The sequence below is a fragment of the Podarcis gaigeae genome (assembly GCF_964106915.1).
Source record: "Podarcis gaigeae genome assembly, chromosome: 6".
Lineage (NCBI taxonomy): Eukaryota > Metazoa > Chordata > Lepidosauria > Squamata > Lacertidae > Podarcis > Podarcis gaigeae.
Window position 1 is genome coordinate 13962173 of NC_139682.1, and position 17122 is coordinate 13979294.

Here is a 17122-nt window from a genome sequence, read left to right on the forward strand (position 1 = left end):
TATTAAAAATCCCTTTCAGTGAATACAAATTCGAATAATGTTTTTAAGGTCCCATGGATCATAGTGGCTGTGCGGGAAAATGAGAAGCTGCTCACGGTCACTTTACCTGTTGAAATAGTACTATTCCCTGAACGCTTCATGTGGCTGTGCGTTCCTCTCTGAATTGTACCACAAGGGACCAAATACTCTTGAGACCTTTCCCTTCAGTCTCTGGCAGAGCTGAAGTGTCAAATATTTTTCCCTTGCTTTCCCAACAATGTATTGCCTTTTGCAGTTCCACCCTGGACTGGTCACTTTCTCTTTACCATTAAAAAAAATCCCCACTCTTGCATGTCTCTACCCTTTGAATATTTATCGGTTTCTATCATTTCCATACCATTTGCTTGTCAGCCAGCCAGCCTGTATGTTACTAAGCTCCTTTTATCATACCTCATAACAAAAACCTCTAATAATTCCTTTGGCTGGACCTTCAAGTCTTGCCAGTACCCCTGTTTTGTGTTGCTTGGGATGAAGCCCCTATTTATTTTACTGTTATGTGGTAGGTGGTCCTTTTGCTTCCAGGCCTGCAATCACTATTAATTACTTAGACCCTGGAAATACTTATGGCAACCTGATTAATAGTTGCGCTCTTCAGAAAGCGCCATAGGAGATGAAGAACGAGGGAGGCCAAGTCCTTATGTATCAACGTAGAAGAGACCACAGTGGCCATTAATATGGCGCTTCCATGCTTGGGTATGCAAGGATAACATACGTCTTCTATTGGCTTGAAAGGAATTTAACTTCAAAAACAGTCTTGCGTCCTGTTATAGCTCCATTTCTTTGAAACTTAGAAACATGGAAATCTGCCTTATGCAGAGTCTGACCCATATAGTTCTGTATTGTCCACGCTTAAGAACAGAGCTTAAACCTTGACATCTGTGCAGTTCAGCCACTGACTGGTGCAATAAATCTGTTGCTGCCATATCCTCGACAGATGGCCATTCAGCCACTGCTTAGAAGCCTCTCTGGAGTCTCAACAGGATCTTAGCCTATGTGAGTTAAATATTGGTTAAGCTGGGGTTGGAAGCCTGTTCCACTTGTTCATGCATTGGCAACCTCACCGCAATGCACTCTATGTCATAGAATCATAGAGTTGGAAGAGACCACAAGGGCCATCGAGTCCAACCCCCTGCCAAGCAGGAAACACCATCAGAGCACTCCTGACATATGGTTGTCAAGCCTCTGCTTAAAGACCTCCAAAGAAGGAGACTCCACCACACTCCTTGGCGGCAAATTCCACTGTCAAACAGCTCTTACTGTCAGGAAGTTCTTCCTAATGTTTAGGTGGAATCTTCTTTCTTGTAGTTTGGATCCATTGCTCCGTGTCCGCTTCTCTGGAGCAGCAGAAAACATCTATGTGACATCCTTTTATATATTTGAACATGGCTATCATATCACCCCTTAACCTCCTCTTCTCCAGGCTAAAGATGCCCAGCTCCCTTAGCCGTTCCTCATAAGGCATTGTTTCCAGGCCTTTGACCATTTTGGTTGCCCTCCTCTGGACACGTTCCAGCTTGTCAGTGTCCTTCTTGAACTGTGATGCCCAGAACTGGACACAGTACTCCAGGTGAGGTCTGACCAGAGCAGAATACAGTGGCACTATTACTTCCCTTGATCTAGATGCTATACTCCTATTGATGCAGCCCAGAATTTCATCATCATCATCAGACCTTTTATTGGCATCACATACAAACATCCAAAACAAATCAATACAGAATTACCACTTCCCCAGTGGCACAAAGCATTTGCTAATAGAAAGGAGGCAGAGCAGTCTATCGTCACATCTCTAAGTCTCCAGGGAAATCAGACGTCTGCAATGTATTTCTCTGCCTTCCTTGTGCCACACACTTCTCCCATGTATTGTTATGGTGCCCTGGTCCTCCTGCTCCCCACAAAAAAAAAAAGATTAAAAATGGGGCTCTGAACGTTTTCCTTGCCCTAAGGGTCAACCTAAGTTTACCACACAGTTGCCCACTGTGGAACAGCCGTCCAATTCCCAGCCACCCTATGGAGTGTGGAGTGCCAAAATAACAATCTTTTTAGTTAAATAAATATACATTGTCACAGCCACTAGCTGGAGTAGTACATAACAACTGGATGTGTTTCTTGGTGGTTCTGTGGGTTATCTAAGGGTTTAATTTCTGTGCTAATTTTTAAATGCCCGCTGAAAACATTTCTATTCCTCCAGGCCTATGCAGGCAGTTAAGAGTACACCCCCCTATTGGACGATTGATAATTGTTTTTACCTTTTTAAAAAGCTTTTTTATGATTTTATTGTTTGGTTTTAGGTTTATTATACTGTTTTAAACTGCTGTGATATGTTTTTTAATGATACAGCGGTATATAAATATTTTAAATAAATAAAATAAACTGCATGCTTCGCACTTGCGTGTGACAAGCCTGCTAGCTGATTTTCCACATAGAGAAAAGCAACTTTGGAAAGGGTCAGGTTGGAGTAGGGAAGCTACAGTTTAATGATTTCCCTGCTTTTCCACTCAAAATGGCAATCTAAACACCCACAATGCTGTCTTTTCCCCCTGTGGGGATTCAAAATGCATGTTTGTGGCATGTTTGTATGTCCATGATGTGTAATTATTCCCTCAGACTTTGTATTTGTTAGTGTTTGTTTGTGTGCTTAGCACTGAAAGACCTGGTCTCAAGTTCGTGCCTGCACAGCTTTTAACAGCAGTTTAAAAGAGTCAATGGGTACAAGTGGGGCCCTGCAACAAAATGTTGCAGCATGGAGTGCTTTTGTTCAGGATTTCATATAATCCATTCCATTCAATCTCCAGCACCTAATAATAATAATAATAATAATAATAATAATAATAATAATATTTATTACTAAACTAGATGGAACATTGGCCTGATTCGGTATAATCATCACTCAAAGGTCTTTATGATCACCTTCATTCAGATATCTCCTTTTCCTTTATATTCATTCTTGGCGTGCTAAAAGTCATGCTCATCATGACCTTTGGCCATCACAGTTGCCTGGTGAGCATTTCTCCTTAAACTGCCCCCTTGTGGCGAAGCCTGGAAGTCCAACGTGGATTTCTACTATCACTTCAGTAGTTTGTATCAGAGAGCTTTATGCTTAAAACTCCTCTATCCTACCAAAAGGGACTTTTTCCTTTTAGTATTCTCGGGATTCTTTCTGGCGTTCCCCAGGAATTCTCCAAACCAGCACTGCCAACATTTCCCAGACTTAATCTGGTTAAGGGACAGTGTTAGTTAAAGGTGTCTAAACCTCTCTCTACATTTCCAGCTCACTGAAATGAAAGCAGTCAAACATACTTGAACCCTCCAGATCTTGTTTTTATAAAATTATTCCTTCTGGAAAACGAGTCTTGGGCTCAAAAGTCATTACTGACTGCAGAAAAACAGACAATTGCCCTTAGCTTAAACTTGAGATGTTCTTCTTTCTTTCATTCCTCCTAGCTAATGAGAAGGGAGGGTTGTTGTTTCTTTAAGCCCCCAGCGTTCATGTTGTGGGGAAGGGAAGGGTCACAAGTTCAGCCAATTCTGGACTTGAAAGGAGGTGGGGTTGCGGGCCCACCCCCTCTCACACGCGCGGGGGCTGGCCCTTAGCCCCCACGAGAAAGAGGGAATCCCCGAGCGTGGCTACGACCCAGCCTGCCAATCGGCGGGTCGGGGAGGTGGGACCTAGCCTATTTAAGGCTAGGGCGCCCGGGGACCACCCTCTTTCCTTCGTTCCAGCTGCCCAGTTTTCCTGTCCCACCCACCCTTTAGGATTAGCTAGATTTGACCTTGCTATGGACTTTGGTCAGTCGCCGCAAGGGGCCTGGTAGGAATTTTTCCACTTGGCGCACTTCCAGCCTTTGGTTTTTTCGCCTACCTCGTAGCAAACGTCACAACTTCCCCAGTGTTGGCGGTTAGGCATTGGCAGGGGTAATTGTTATGCAAATGAAGGGGGGAAGGAAGCGCCATCACCTTCCCCCAATGAAAAGGGTAGTCTGGTAGAGGACTCCGGGGGGCGTTGCCCTGTCCGAAACCTAGGGAGGTGAGGGCCTCCGGCACGCCCCCGAGCGGTGACACCCATGGGATCCTAGTTGGCATACTTCAACAGGACTCCCACGGCTTGAGGATAACCCTTCCCGGTCTCCATGCCAGGTAGTCGATAGGAGCCAATCCTAAGGCCAATACCTTTCAATTCCTGTAATCAATAAAGTTGTGGCCTTTTTATGCCCATTAACCTTATATACAGTGGTGCCCCGCAAGACGAATGCCTCGCAAGACGGAAAACCCGCTAGACGAAAGAGTTTTCCGTTTTGGAGGTGCTTCGCAAAACGAATTTCCTATGGGCTTGCTTTGCAAGACGAAAATGTCTTGCGAGTTCCTGCGGGGATTTTTCCTCCCCCCCTTTTTCCCAAGCCGCTAAGCCACTTATCAGCTGATCCGCTAAGCCGCTTATCAGCTGATCCGCTAAGCCCGCTAAGCCTCCGCTAAGCCGCTAATGGGCTTGCTTCACAAGACGAAAAAACCGCAAGACGAAGAGACTCGCGGAACGGATTCTTTTCGTCTTGCGAGGCACCACTGTAATGTGTCCAGTGTCTTCATTTCACATGGGGGGAGGGGACTTGCCACGCAACATCGACAGCACCTCTAGGAAGGGCTGTCTAAAACCACTGCTCTTCAGTTCTGAACTAGATGACCAGTGGTCTGATCTGGTATAAGGCAGCTTCCATATCTTGGCTTTAGCCTCAGCTGCTGTTATTTCTCCCCCAGTAGAAGAAGGAAAATTGGAAGGCAAGAAGGCTAAACCATTAGGCTAAACCATTAGGAGCCGAGGTTGGACTTGGCTCTTAATGGCCTGGTGATTTCTGAAATCGGAGGAGTTCGTTTCCAACTCTCCCATTTTCAAAATTCTTCTCCATCCCTGTCTCTTCCATATATGTGACACGGAGCTCCTTAACCCCACCTTTCATTGTTTCTTGGAACGTGTTGCCTTTGTTAAGATGGCCAGGTCAGTTGATGGGGGAGTTGTGCGCCCAGGTACATCAGCTCTGCTAGGGCCCATACTAACTGCACTGTGATGGCCTGGGATTCGGGTTCAGACTTGGAACCAGAGGAGTCTCAGTCTGAACTGGATCCTTGGCCTCAAGCGGCATCTGAACCAAGTCTGGGGCCTGATTCTGAAGAGCCCCAGTCTGCACAGGTTCCCCTGCAACAAGCACCAGCTGGGCCGAGTCAGGGGCCTGAGCCTGCCCTGGCTCCAGATGTGGGGATTACCTTGTTGCCTTCAGCTGTGCAATCGCTTACAGCTGCTCCGCTGCCGGTTGGGTCAGGAGAGGCTGAGGCGGCCTCTGGGTCTAGTAACCCACCGACATCTCCCGAGCTGCAGAGACTAAGGAGAAGGAGAGAACTGAGTACTCACCTTTGGGCGAGACAGGGAGGTGAGTCACCAGGGGATCAGGACCAGCCGTTACCCCGTCAGATATAAAAGGCTGTCGGAACCCTGCCCCAGGTTGCGGGAGCAACATTGCTGTTTGCCAGAACCTGCCTGAGGCCCTGTGTCTGACGTTGCCTGGTTTTCTGCCTCATGTCCTGCCTTGGCCCTGTTGGACTGACTCCTCATGGAACCCTTGGATTTGGGACTGGACCTGGACCGCATTACTCAGGTTCCCCCCAGGCCCAGCACTTGCACTTTGCTTCCTGGCTCTCCCTCCAAAGGGCACAAGAAGAGCCTGCTGGATGAGGCCAAAGGCCCATCTAGTCCAGCATCTTGTTCTCACAACAGCCAACCAGATGTACTCTCTTCACTTGTGATTCACTGGCTCCGGCAGTGGATTTGAATTAAATCTAACCTTGCTAGAAGCCATTGATAGCCTTGTTCTCTCAGTCCATTGCCTGCTCTGTTCCCTTCCTGCAGCCACCTTGCCTCTGGACTCCTTGCCTCTCCTGTCCCTTTAGCTTGCCTGAGGATTCAGTCCCAGCCAAACTGACAATCCCTCCCCCGTGAAAGAATTTGGACTGCAAATATTCTCTGAGCTTTTTTGTTTGACCAGTTGGAATTTTTATGAGCATTCTCACTTCAGTCAGTCGATGTTTGAAGCTTCACTGCCACAAGCACAATGCAGTACAGATTCTCCCAGAAGTAAAAACATCTTAGCCGGTTGCGCTTTCACTTTCTTCCCTTTGCCAAGTCTTATCTCCTATTAGGAAAGAAAGAAAACACAACCTTTTCCCTTTTTCAATGTGTCGGAGCCCTGTGATTATCTTGCCAAAGTGTCTGTGATGCAAAACAATGCCGGCTTGGTGCTTCTGCCAAGGAGACATAATAAGGATTCAATCAAAGAGCAGCGCCACACATTGGCTCAGAAATGTTAGCATGCGCAAACATTTCGGCGCTAAGCCATCACTAGTAAACATCTGGAATAACTACACTGATTCAAGTATGTATACACTGATGTAAACAGTAAGTGATTCTGGTCCATTAGCGCTGCACATTGAGACTTTTTTTTTTTAACTGTTTGTAGCGGGGATGTATTTTTACTCATTTAAGTAAAATAAAGCCTTTGTTTGGGTTTACAGCCTGTGGCAGGATCCAGCATCTTGGGACAGGCTGCTGGGCCTCCAAAACCCCAAGAGGGCCCACAACAGTTGCTGCCCCCCACTTGTTCCCTATATAGGTTGCTGGCCACTGTGAGCCACCCACCAGTTTAATTTCCCACAATGTTCCAACACGGTGTCCCTCCAGGGAGCAAAAGGCAGCATGCCTGGTTCTCCCCTTATTTAATCTGCACCACAACCCTGTGGTGCTGGGTTAGGCTGAGGGGCAGTGACTGGCCCAAGGTTAATCAGTGAGCTTCATGGCCGAGTGGGGGTTTGAACCCTGGTCTATCATGCAACACTCTAACCACTACACCAAACTGGACTGGCAATGTCAAGGCCAGGGGTCAGCAAACTTACACCGGCCCAGTGTCTCCAGCGCTGATCGCACGGCAGGGGAATGGGTGCCCAAACGTGTGCACACACACTATTTCCGGTGCACTTCCGGGTCGGAGGACCATCGGAAATAGCTTGTGTGCATGTGCACGGGCCTCCTCCGACCCGTATGTGCACCGGAAATAACACTTGCGCATGCGCAAATAACGCTTACGCATGGGCACAAGCTATTTCCGGTGCTCCTCAGACCTGGAAGTGGGCAACAGTGCAGTGCTGGTGAGAGCAAGCGGCGGTGGCAGGCAGCGGGATAAACGAGTCCCTCGGGCCTTATCCGGCCCATGGCCCTTAGTTTGGGGACCCCTGGTCAAGGTTCTTTCTTATGGTTCTTTGTCTTTTAACTGGACTTGGATCAGACAGCCCTTCAAATAACAGAGGGCTCCTTCAAATACAAGACTGTCCTTTAATAGCACTTCAAAGAGAGTCCTAGGCATAGTAGGATATGTGGCCAATCTACAGGAGGTGCCCATCAAAATAGCATTTGTTTGTTCTTGTTTGTGTGTTTATTATTTACAGTATTTCTAACCCACTCGTCACTGCATATTTTCAACCCCAGAGCAGGCGGGGTGTGTGTGTTTGTGTGGAGTAGTAAAAATAAACAGAGAAAACCAACAATATACAAAAGTTCCAAAAACCATATAAACAGGTACAATAAGTGGCATATTAACACTCCATTCATAAGGCAAACAAGCCAAACCATGAGAAAAAATATTTCTATATGTATGTATGTAAAAACAGATACCTACTGCAGGTAAAAAACACAAGACATTCAAATAGATTACAGAACTCGTGGTTTTAGCAACAGCTCCCACCTCATTTTTCAGAATCCTAACCAGCAGGCGGTTTATGGCAGAGAGAAATCAAATTCGTTAATGTCCCCATTTTACAGATGGGCAAATAGAAGCTGAAAGAAAAGTACTTCCGAAATGTGGTCTGGGGCCACCTTGAAAGGTTTATTGCCCAAAAGGAATGCGAAAACCAGCTTCATTAGTCCTGGTCCATAGTTTGTCCATTATTCTACATTGATTCAAACTTAGAGAATAATTAATAATAATAATAATAATAATAATAATAAGGAGGAGGAGGAGGAGTGGCAGGAGGTTAGCTCAAATGATTGAAAACATGGAGCAAAAGCTTATTCAGAAAAAGACACGGGTGTTAGAGACTAGGGCGCTATCTGTCTTCCACTAGTAGAAGCCCCACCAACTTCAGTTGTGTATTTTTTCCCCAAAACTATCAAGTTAAAGATTTGGTTTGGCTGCCTATTCTCCCATTGCCTAAGCCAGTAACATCCGCTGCTACAGGAAATTAGGTAAGTGACAAGATTACTGTCCTTGTAAAAGGGCAACAGGAAAGGCTTTATGTTCCTGTGTTGCAATTCAGCTGTTGCCCATCAGCAGTAAATTTGGCAAGGGAGAGGAGGCAGGGTTGGGAGGAGGGGGGAGTGTCTAGAGATTGGGCAGGCTAGAAACCTATTAAATTAAAACGGGATTGTTTATTGGACACATTTCAAAGTGGTGCTGTTTGTACGCGAGCTGAGCTTTTAATAGTTCCACTCTGGCCGCTGCGGAGCTTTGTGTAACTCAGATCTTGATTTGGTTAGCACACCAAAATAGTCAGCCTTTTAAAATGTCTTGCTGCATCCAGTGGCTGACGGAGCCATATGTTCCCAGAAACATGGGGGTCTCCCTAGACCTCGCTTTGGGAAGGGAACAAATGAGGCAACAGACATTAACCGTAAGAACATGAGAAGAGCCGTGCTGGATCACACCAGAGTCCCACCTGGTCCAAGCATCCTGCTCTCACAGTGGCTAACCCACTGCTTACGGGAAACCCACAGGCCTGATTGCAACATTCCTCTCCTGCTCATAAGCCCCAGCAACAGATCCCCAGAGACACACCATAAAGGCTTTCTAACAGTATTTTAAATGTATTATCAAATTGCTTCTTCACTGTTTTATATGGTATTGTGACATGCCAACCCCAGTCTCCAGGTGGAAGATTCCAGGGGTTGCAGGTGTGTTTACCAGAGTCTGGGTTCCCTTCTGGGACAATGAGGCACAACAGAGAGACGGTGATCCATTGCTTATTTACACTTACAGTGGTACTTCGGAAGCCGAACACAATCCGTTCCGGAAGTCCATTCGACTTCCAGAACGTTCAGAAAACCAATCTGCAGCCAATCGGAAGCTGTGGAAGCCGTGTTTGGTTTCCAAAGAACGTTTGCAAACCGGAACACTCACTTCCAGGTTTGCGGTGTCCAGGAGCCAAAGCTTTCGACTCGCAAGGTGTTTGGGTTCCAAGGTATCTACAACCTGAACCCACGGGATGGAACTGCAGAGTATTCCACATCCCCGGCGCAGCACGGCATTCAGAGAATAGCAGAAAGCCATATTGCGTCTCTTTGTTGCAGCTTTCTCCCTCCAGCCCGCATCATGTTCTGCTTGCAAAACTGGCAATTTTTCTATTCACTTAGGCCAGCCACACCAAAATCCTGCAACCCTTTGGTCTCTTCCCAGCCACACACAGCTGGAAGGAGGGCTCTCCCCTCCTGGTCTGGCAGTGTCCACTCTCTCTTGATGGTTTCCTTGGTGGGCCATTGCTGGTCTTTGTGCTTTAATGACTTTACTTACACTTATCTGGCCCTGCTTAGCTAGCTAGCCTGGCTCATTAGCATAAACTAAACCCAGAATTTTCTGTGTTTGGCAGAGTTTAATCAAACCTTGATTAATTCTAATTTTTACTAATTCTAAGAATTGTGTGCGACTTGCACCCACAAACCCCAGCACCTGTGACCTGTAACAATATCTAGTAATATCTATTATATGCATTATCACATATTTTTTATCATTTCTATGATGTTCAGTATACAATTACATATTTAGATTATTGCATATTATTAAAAATGCATTTTTTAAAAAGGAAGTATTTTATGCATGCCTCAAAAGGTAATTATATTGTTCACTTCCCAACAGTGCAGTGTTAGAAAATGTTTCATGATCTGCTGGGTGCTACTCAGATTTGGGGATTGTGGCCTTTTCACGTTTCTCTACTGTTTCCGTTGCCACCTGTTGGCCTTCCTTGAGACCCGGGCCTTGGGGTCTCCCTTTCTGGAAGCAAATGCTTTTTTTTCAACTGTCTACATAGTTGCTCTATATTTAGCCAGAGGATAGCAAATAGATCTGTGATCTTGGTGCTTAAATTAGAGCTAAGCCACTGAAATGGCCAGGATCTTCCTTGCTGAGTACTAGAAAGTTATGTATCCTGTAAATTAGAACCAGACTGTTGGAAACAGAGGCAAAGAAATCTAATCTAGAGCCACCTGGCTAGACATCCAAGGAGAGAGAGAGAGCCTTGTTGTTGTGCCACAGATTGGACGGATGGGTTTATTTAATCTCTTTCATATAAAATACTTATATCTCACCTTTCCACTTGATAAACTTTCAGAGAGAGAAAGGGTAACCCAAAAACACAAACTGAACATAAACCATGAAAACCTATAATGGGGCTGCTGCCTAGTTGAAGAAACCTGAAAACAATCAGTTTATTAAATTAATTTTGTGCACACAAATACACATATACATTAAGACAGTGCGCACACAAACAAAAAAAATGTGTGGGAGAAGTTTTGCAAATAGAATTATTAAACTAGAGGCAAGTTTGCCTTTTGGCTTTCACAGATGACTTCCTCATCTTCTCCCCTCAAACAGTCCTGGGAAAAATAGTTTGTTAAGGGTCCTGGGGGTTGTTAGGAGACCCCCCCCCATTCCCCTCTCAGAGCTAAACTTCCCAGAGTTCTCTGTGATGAGGGATCGATTGTTCAGCCACGCTGGGAATTGTAGCTCTGGGATGAGAATAGGGTATCCTAACAACTCCAAGCGTCCTTCACAAACTACAGCTCCCAGAGTTCTTTGGGAGAAGCCATGAGGGCTGAAAGTAGTATCATGATGCTTTAAACGTACAGTGCGAACATGGTCACTTGGTTGTGCACAAAGAGGGGAGGGGGAAGTCCTTTTGTGCAAGTGAAACTCTGTCCGTGCAGTGCTAATTACAACTCACCTTTTTTAGTAATATTTTAAAAATGATTAAAAGTTGCAGTCCTAACATCTGCTGCAAGCAAGCCAGTTTCTCTTTCTGCCTCTCTCGTTCATTTTCTCTCAGGCTGCGCTTCCCATTTGTAAAATGGGCACAACAGTGACGTAATCTTAGGAGTTTGTCTTCACTGCAGCCAAGACAGAGAGCACAGTGTATTTTGCAGCTAAATTTTGCATCTGTAAATTTTGCATCTGTAAATTACCAGAGAGGCAAAGGATGCCTGTAGGCAGATGCTGTGATGAGGGGGCTTTTTATTAGGTGAAATGCTGTGCTGGAGAGCACCTGTATGTGTGTCTTTTTTAAAAAATCTGATTTCTCTCTCTGTCTCTCAAGCTTACACATCTGGGAAGAAGCTGTGGGATGTCCCTCCATCTCACACAGACCAGCTCGGTCCAGGAAAACTGCGGTGGGAGCCGCAGTGCCAGCATCAATTGCGCCACCTCCAGGATGGTGCTAGAATTTCAGCTGTCCTGCCTCCCAGGCTGGAAGGACACTGGATTTCAACAGGGTAAGGAGTTTGTAAAGGGTAAATATGCAGCTGTTGAATACACTATCAAGTCCGCGGCCAGAAGGAGGAGGAGTATCAGGAAGAATGGACAAAATTTAATGATTATTTAGTTAAATATGAAAAATTAAATTAATTGGAAATAGCTTGCAGATACTTAATTGGCTTAGGATTTCATATAAGTTAAGTGATGAATCAATATGTTTAATTTTAAAATTGAAAGATATAATGATGTTAATGTTTTAATTAAATTTTATAAGAACTTTGATTTGGAAAACCGTTAAAAGGAAGTGCATGGAAATTCAACCAAGGGGAAGCGAGGAAGTCACTTAACAATGTTAATAAGTGTAATTTTAATAAGGTTATGATCCATGTTTGTTTGTTTATTTGTTTTGCTTATAATTTTGTGAAAATCAATTAAAAATTATATATATAAAAATGCTGTTGAATACACAATCTCTTGTGTATTTAATTGCAGGTGGGGAATTTTGACTAATAGAAAACATGTCTTTCTTTTGTTGCTTATTCCAGTTTGAAAGACAGTGAACGTCTGAGCTCCAAATTGCTTTGCCTTCTTTGGCAATTGCACAGAGTCCCAAATCTAACAGTACCATTAATACACTAAAGCAGAGTTCTGTGTTAGAGGATTGTCTATTAGGAAATATTTCCAGTGTGTACTTTGTCCAGTCTTTGAGGGGCCTGTGCATGACTCCTTGCGGCCAGGGGAATTTATTATCTGTTTCTCTTTATATAAAAAGTAATCCTTAACTTGTAAACAAAGAATTTGGAAATCTTAAATCAGGAGTGGGAGTTCTGTGGCTCTCCATTTGTTGCTTTTTCATTTTTTTAATTAATCATAAGATGTTCAGAAGTTCATACCCAATACAAAGTATATTTTTATAATACACCAGAATAAAAGAAATACTTAAAAAATCTAATCTAAAAAGAAACAGGGGCAAAGAGAAGTAAAAATAATAAGGAAAACAGAAAAGGAAAAATGAAAAGAAAGAGAGGGGGAAATGGATTTAAAAAAACAAACAAACAAACACCACAACTTCCAATTCTCTGCCTGTCAGCTAATTATAGTAACTTACGCAATGTATTCACTCAATTTGGCATCCAACTATTCCATTTTCTATAAGCCAATATTTTTTCAATCTTCAAATCCAGATATTACAAGTTCATGCATAAAGGGTTTCCAATAATGATTTTTCACTGATTAAACACATTAACTTGCCCATCTCAGCTAAGTCCGATAATTTTATCAGCCATTCATCCAGCCAGATGAGCGGAGCATAAATAATAAAATTAGTAGTAGTAGTAGTAGTAGGTAGGATGGTATCTGTCCGTATTTATGCATATATCAATCTCGCCCTGGAACGGGCAGATTGTTCCATGAGGCAAGGAGAAATGCTGATGGAGCCATCTGTTTAGCACTATGTTGACTTCCTCTCTATCCTCTGGAGGGGGCCAGTCTCTATAAGGTCTGCCCAAAGTGAAGCACCAGAACTTAATAAAACTCAGGCCCTGCCGAACTTGTAACTATCTGCTGCTCACTAGCCATATGGGATTGCCCACTGGAGACTTGGTAAACCTATTTGCTGCTGATATTGCCTACCTGGGGCTGTAAAAAAAATAGGCACAAAGGATCCAAGCACCTGGTAAGCCAAAATACATGGTCATTAGGCTGCATTCAGTTTGGGGTGGGGAACAATTTACATGGGTGGTATCCAGTTAAACCGCTCCACTTGCGCAAGGAGTTTTAGCTTTGCAGTGGAACTTACCAGCCCTGCATGCCTTGTAAAATCTGCTCTGGGGGGTTGAGGGGAGCTCCATAACAGATTTAGGGGTTGCCGCTTTAAAAAAGAAGAAGTTTGTGTACTTGAAATAAATATTGCATCCTTCCTCCAAGAAGCATAGGGTAACACCCATGGGGTTAGTTGTCCACATTGGCTCTTCTTTATAACCAAGGAGATTTAATTCAGATAATTAAATGTTGTTGGTTGAATTATATCAAATTAGATATGGTACACCAATTTCCTTGTCTTGTTTGTTCAATCATAGAATATTGAAAGACATTTTTGAGATGCCCTGAATTCAAGATGCTAATGAAAACTTTGCATATCTTCAAGGAAAAATGCATAAAACATTTGTTAATTAATGGACCTTCGTAGCCGGCCCTTCACCACACAGTCTAAGCGTAGGTTACATACAGGTCAGTTCAAATACACCATGTAACATTAAATTATGCTCCCATCTTCCACCACCAGAGGTCTCTCCAAAAAGGTCTCTGATGTTGAACTGTATATATAGAGTGTCAAAGCCAGACGTATCTCAGAAGGGAGGCCACCACAGAAAAGGCACTCTCACACACCCATTCTGTTTCCCCATCCCAGTTCTTAAAATCTCCTAAACTAAGATAGTAAGATGACCATATTTCATTCCAGTATGCCGCATATTTCAACCATTTGTTGGCATAACGTGATTCTTGAGCCATAGCAGCCCATGCCTATTGTGACAATCTGTCAGTGTTTTCCCACCTGGAATTCCCTTTGAGCTCCAAGTTATGCAACAACCAGAAAACACGTAATGAGGTTTCCGTTTTTCTAGCACATTCATCAATATAGTATATATTAGGGGAGATGTATTGCAAGGGCTGTAATTTAACCAAAACGTCCCTCTTCATTCTCAGGTGTGAGGTACGTCCAGGACCTGAATTTCTCACCCGGTCCTATATGTTCTACGCCAACCGCCTCTTCAAGGCCTACCAGTTCTACTACCGGGACCCTTCCTGCCGGGACCCTTCTTACTCCCTAGTCATCAAAGGGAAAGTCAGGCTCCGCCAAGCCTCCTGGATCACCAGGGGAGCCACAGAAGCAGATTACCACCTCCACAAAGTTGGCATTGTCTTCCACAGCCAGAGGGCCATGCGGGAAACAGTGGCGCGTATCAACCAGACTTCGGGAGAGCACTGTAGCGGGTTCTCGCCGGTTGGGCGGACTTGGGCTCCCGGTGCCCTCTATGAGCTCCTGAGTGCCAAAGCAGAGCGGGATTGCACTGCAGGCCTTGGCTTTGCCATGCACGAACTCAGCCTTGTACGAGTGGAGAAGTCCCACCAGCCCTTGCTCCTTCAGCAGAGCCAGGGGAGCAGGGAGGTGGAGGAGCTGTATTTGGGGGACATCCACACCGAGTGGTCGGAGAGGCTCCATTATCGGCCAACAGGATACCAGCGCCCCCTGCAGAATGCGATGGTAAGGGGTACATCTCACGTGGGATTGTGGCCAGATGGGATCTTCCAGGCTAAAACATACCCAACTCCCCCCAACCGTTCCTCATAAGGCTTGGTTCCCAAAACCTTGATCAGACCTAGCCATTACAGAATTGCCCAGGAAGGACTGTGCCCCTCAGATTTAGGTTTCCGAACACAATTCAAAGTGTTGGTGCTGACCTTTAAAGCCCTAAACAACCTCGGCCCAGTATACCTGAAGGAGCGTATACTGGGTAGAACCCCCATCGTTCTACCCAGACATTGAGGTGCAGCGCCGAGGGCCTCACCGCAAGAAGTGAGAATACAGGGAACCAGGCAGAGGGCCTTCTCGGTAGTGGCACCCGCCCTGTGGAACGCCCTCCCATCATACGTCAAGGAAATAAGCAACTATCTGACTTGTAGAAAACATCTGAAGGCAGCCCTGTTTAGAGAAGTTTTTAATGTTTGATGTTTTATCATGTTTTTAATATTCTGCCCGGAGTGGCTGGAGCAACCCAGCCAGACAGGTGTGGTGTAAATAATAATAATAATAATAATAATAATAATAATAATAATAATGGTCTCCTAAACCCTGGTCTGGAGGGGATGGCAGGCTCAGCGGACACTGATGTTACCTTATGGAGTCTCTGTTCTGACTGGTTCTCCTCTAGTTCATATGAAAAAAAGAGGAGCAGAAAAAGGGTGGGGGGCAGAGAAACATTATCCAATAAACCATTATCCCTCAGCAGAGAATGCCATTACCAGAGGAAATAGCCCTGAATGTAATTACGGGCGGCAGGCCTGGGATATACAGAAACGCAACTTCCAGTGCAGCTGAAACAAGCCGGCCTTGGTTTCTTTCTCTCTCCACCCCCCCACCCCCCCATTTTTTTGTCAGGAGCTTGGTTTCATGCCCAGAGTGTATTTTTTAATCAAAATCATAACTAATCAATTGAGAAATGTGATTGAACTGCAAGATAGGACAAGGAGCAATGAGCGGAAAAGGGCTCATGACCGTTGCCAGATGGGACCAAAGTCAGGGCTGAGGTGAAGAGAGGGGAGGAAAAGCAGCCCCCCCACACCTACACAATATTGCAGCCACTGGGATTCTTGAAGGACGAGGCGAAGGACGAAAAACAACCACCTTTCCGAGGCACATGCTCAGATTGGCATTAAAGCCAAGTTATCTGGGGCCAAAACCATATACGTATGAGCTAAACCAGATGGTAAACATGAAGTGCTTTCTTTAAAAAAAAAATTAATTTAAAACCCAAGCTGAGGTGCGCAGAAATACAGTGACTTCACTGCACTGCTGCAATTAATCAGCTCACAGTTCTACGCGGCTTGTTGCTGGCGGATGATGTCACTGCCTGGAGAGAGTTAGACAGTGTCACTTGCCTCCTTCGAAAGAGTTTCACGTAAGTGGAAGTGAGAAAGGTTTTTTGGCAAGGAAGAGGAGTCTGCAGATTTCTGGCTTGCCTTCATGGCCACCCTTTATTTATTTATTTGCTACCAATCTCTGGGGAAGGACAGTAGCTCCGGTGTGTTTGTGTGTTACTCTCACGCAAAGGGATCCTGGGTTTGTTTCCCGGTGGCTTGCGGGGAAGGGCAAGGAGAGGTAAGAGAGCTACTGTCCATGTCAGTGCAGACTACTCTGCGCTACATAGACTACATGGTCCAACAGCGTTGTATGTTCCCTCTTTGTATTTACTTGCATGTGCAGATAACTCAAAGGATGGGCACGGCAGTTTATGGCAAGCTTTGGAGAAGGGTCAGAAGGAGCATAAATTCTTTGAGGCTAGAACAAGATTGGAGAACAGCCAGTCTGTGTGCCAATCTTGGCCTGCCAAGGAGGTTCCAGTTTCCATGAGGCAATTTTCCTCAGTGACATCAGCTGATGAGTAGGAGGGGGTTTAGCCCATCAGGGAACAGGATTTCATCTCCACTCATCAGCTGCTGAGCCTGTGTTTAATAAAGCCCTTTGCAAAAGCACTCTTTGAAGCAGCTCCACGCTTCTCCTTTTATTTAGTGTGTGGTTGTGGGTAGTGGATCAGGATAAGAATCTCCAGAGGCTGAAATGGGAGCATGTGGGCTGCCTTAAAGCCCTTTGCAAACAGCAAAAGGGCTTTGAAGCCACTGCAGCTTCCCAAGTATCCAACAGAGAGCTAACTGTTGCACACTTAGAAACCCTACACAAGGTAAGTTAGACCACTCACCTGGTCAGTCATGTGATGTCATGATGTCATGTGATCAACAGGCGGGAGGCCTCA

General features: G+C 45.0%; 1 protein-coding gene across 1 annotated transcript in view; it reads left to right on the plus strand.

Annotated features, from left to right (window-relative positions):
- Positions 1 to 17122, plus strand: part of APCDD1L (APC down-regulated 1 like) — a 49511-nt gene that overhangs the window by 21480 nt on the left and 10909 nt on the right. Inside the window, exons 2-3 of the mRNA XM_083744459.1 lie at positions 11434 to 11608; positions 14298 to 14856. Coding sequence (XP_083600585.1) covers positions 11434 to 11608; positions 14298 to 14856 — 734 coding nt within the window. The remainder of the gene's footprint in view (positions 1 to 11433; positions 11609 to 14297; positions 14857 to 17122) is intronic.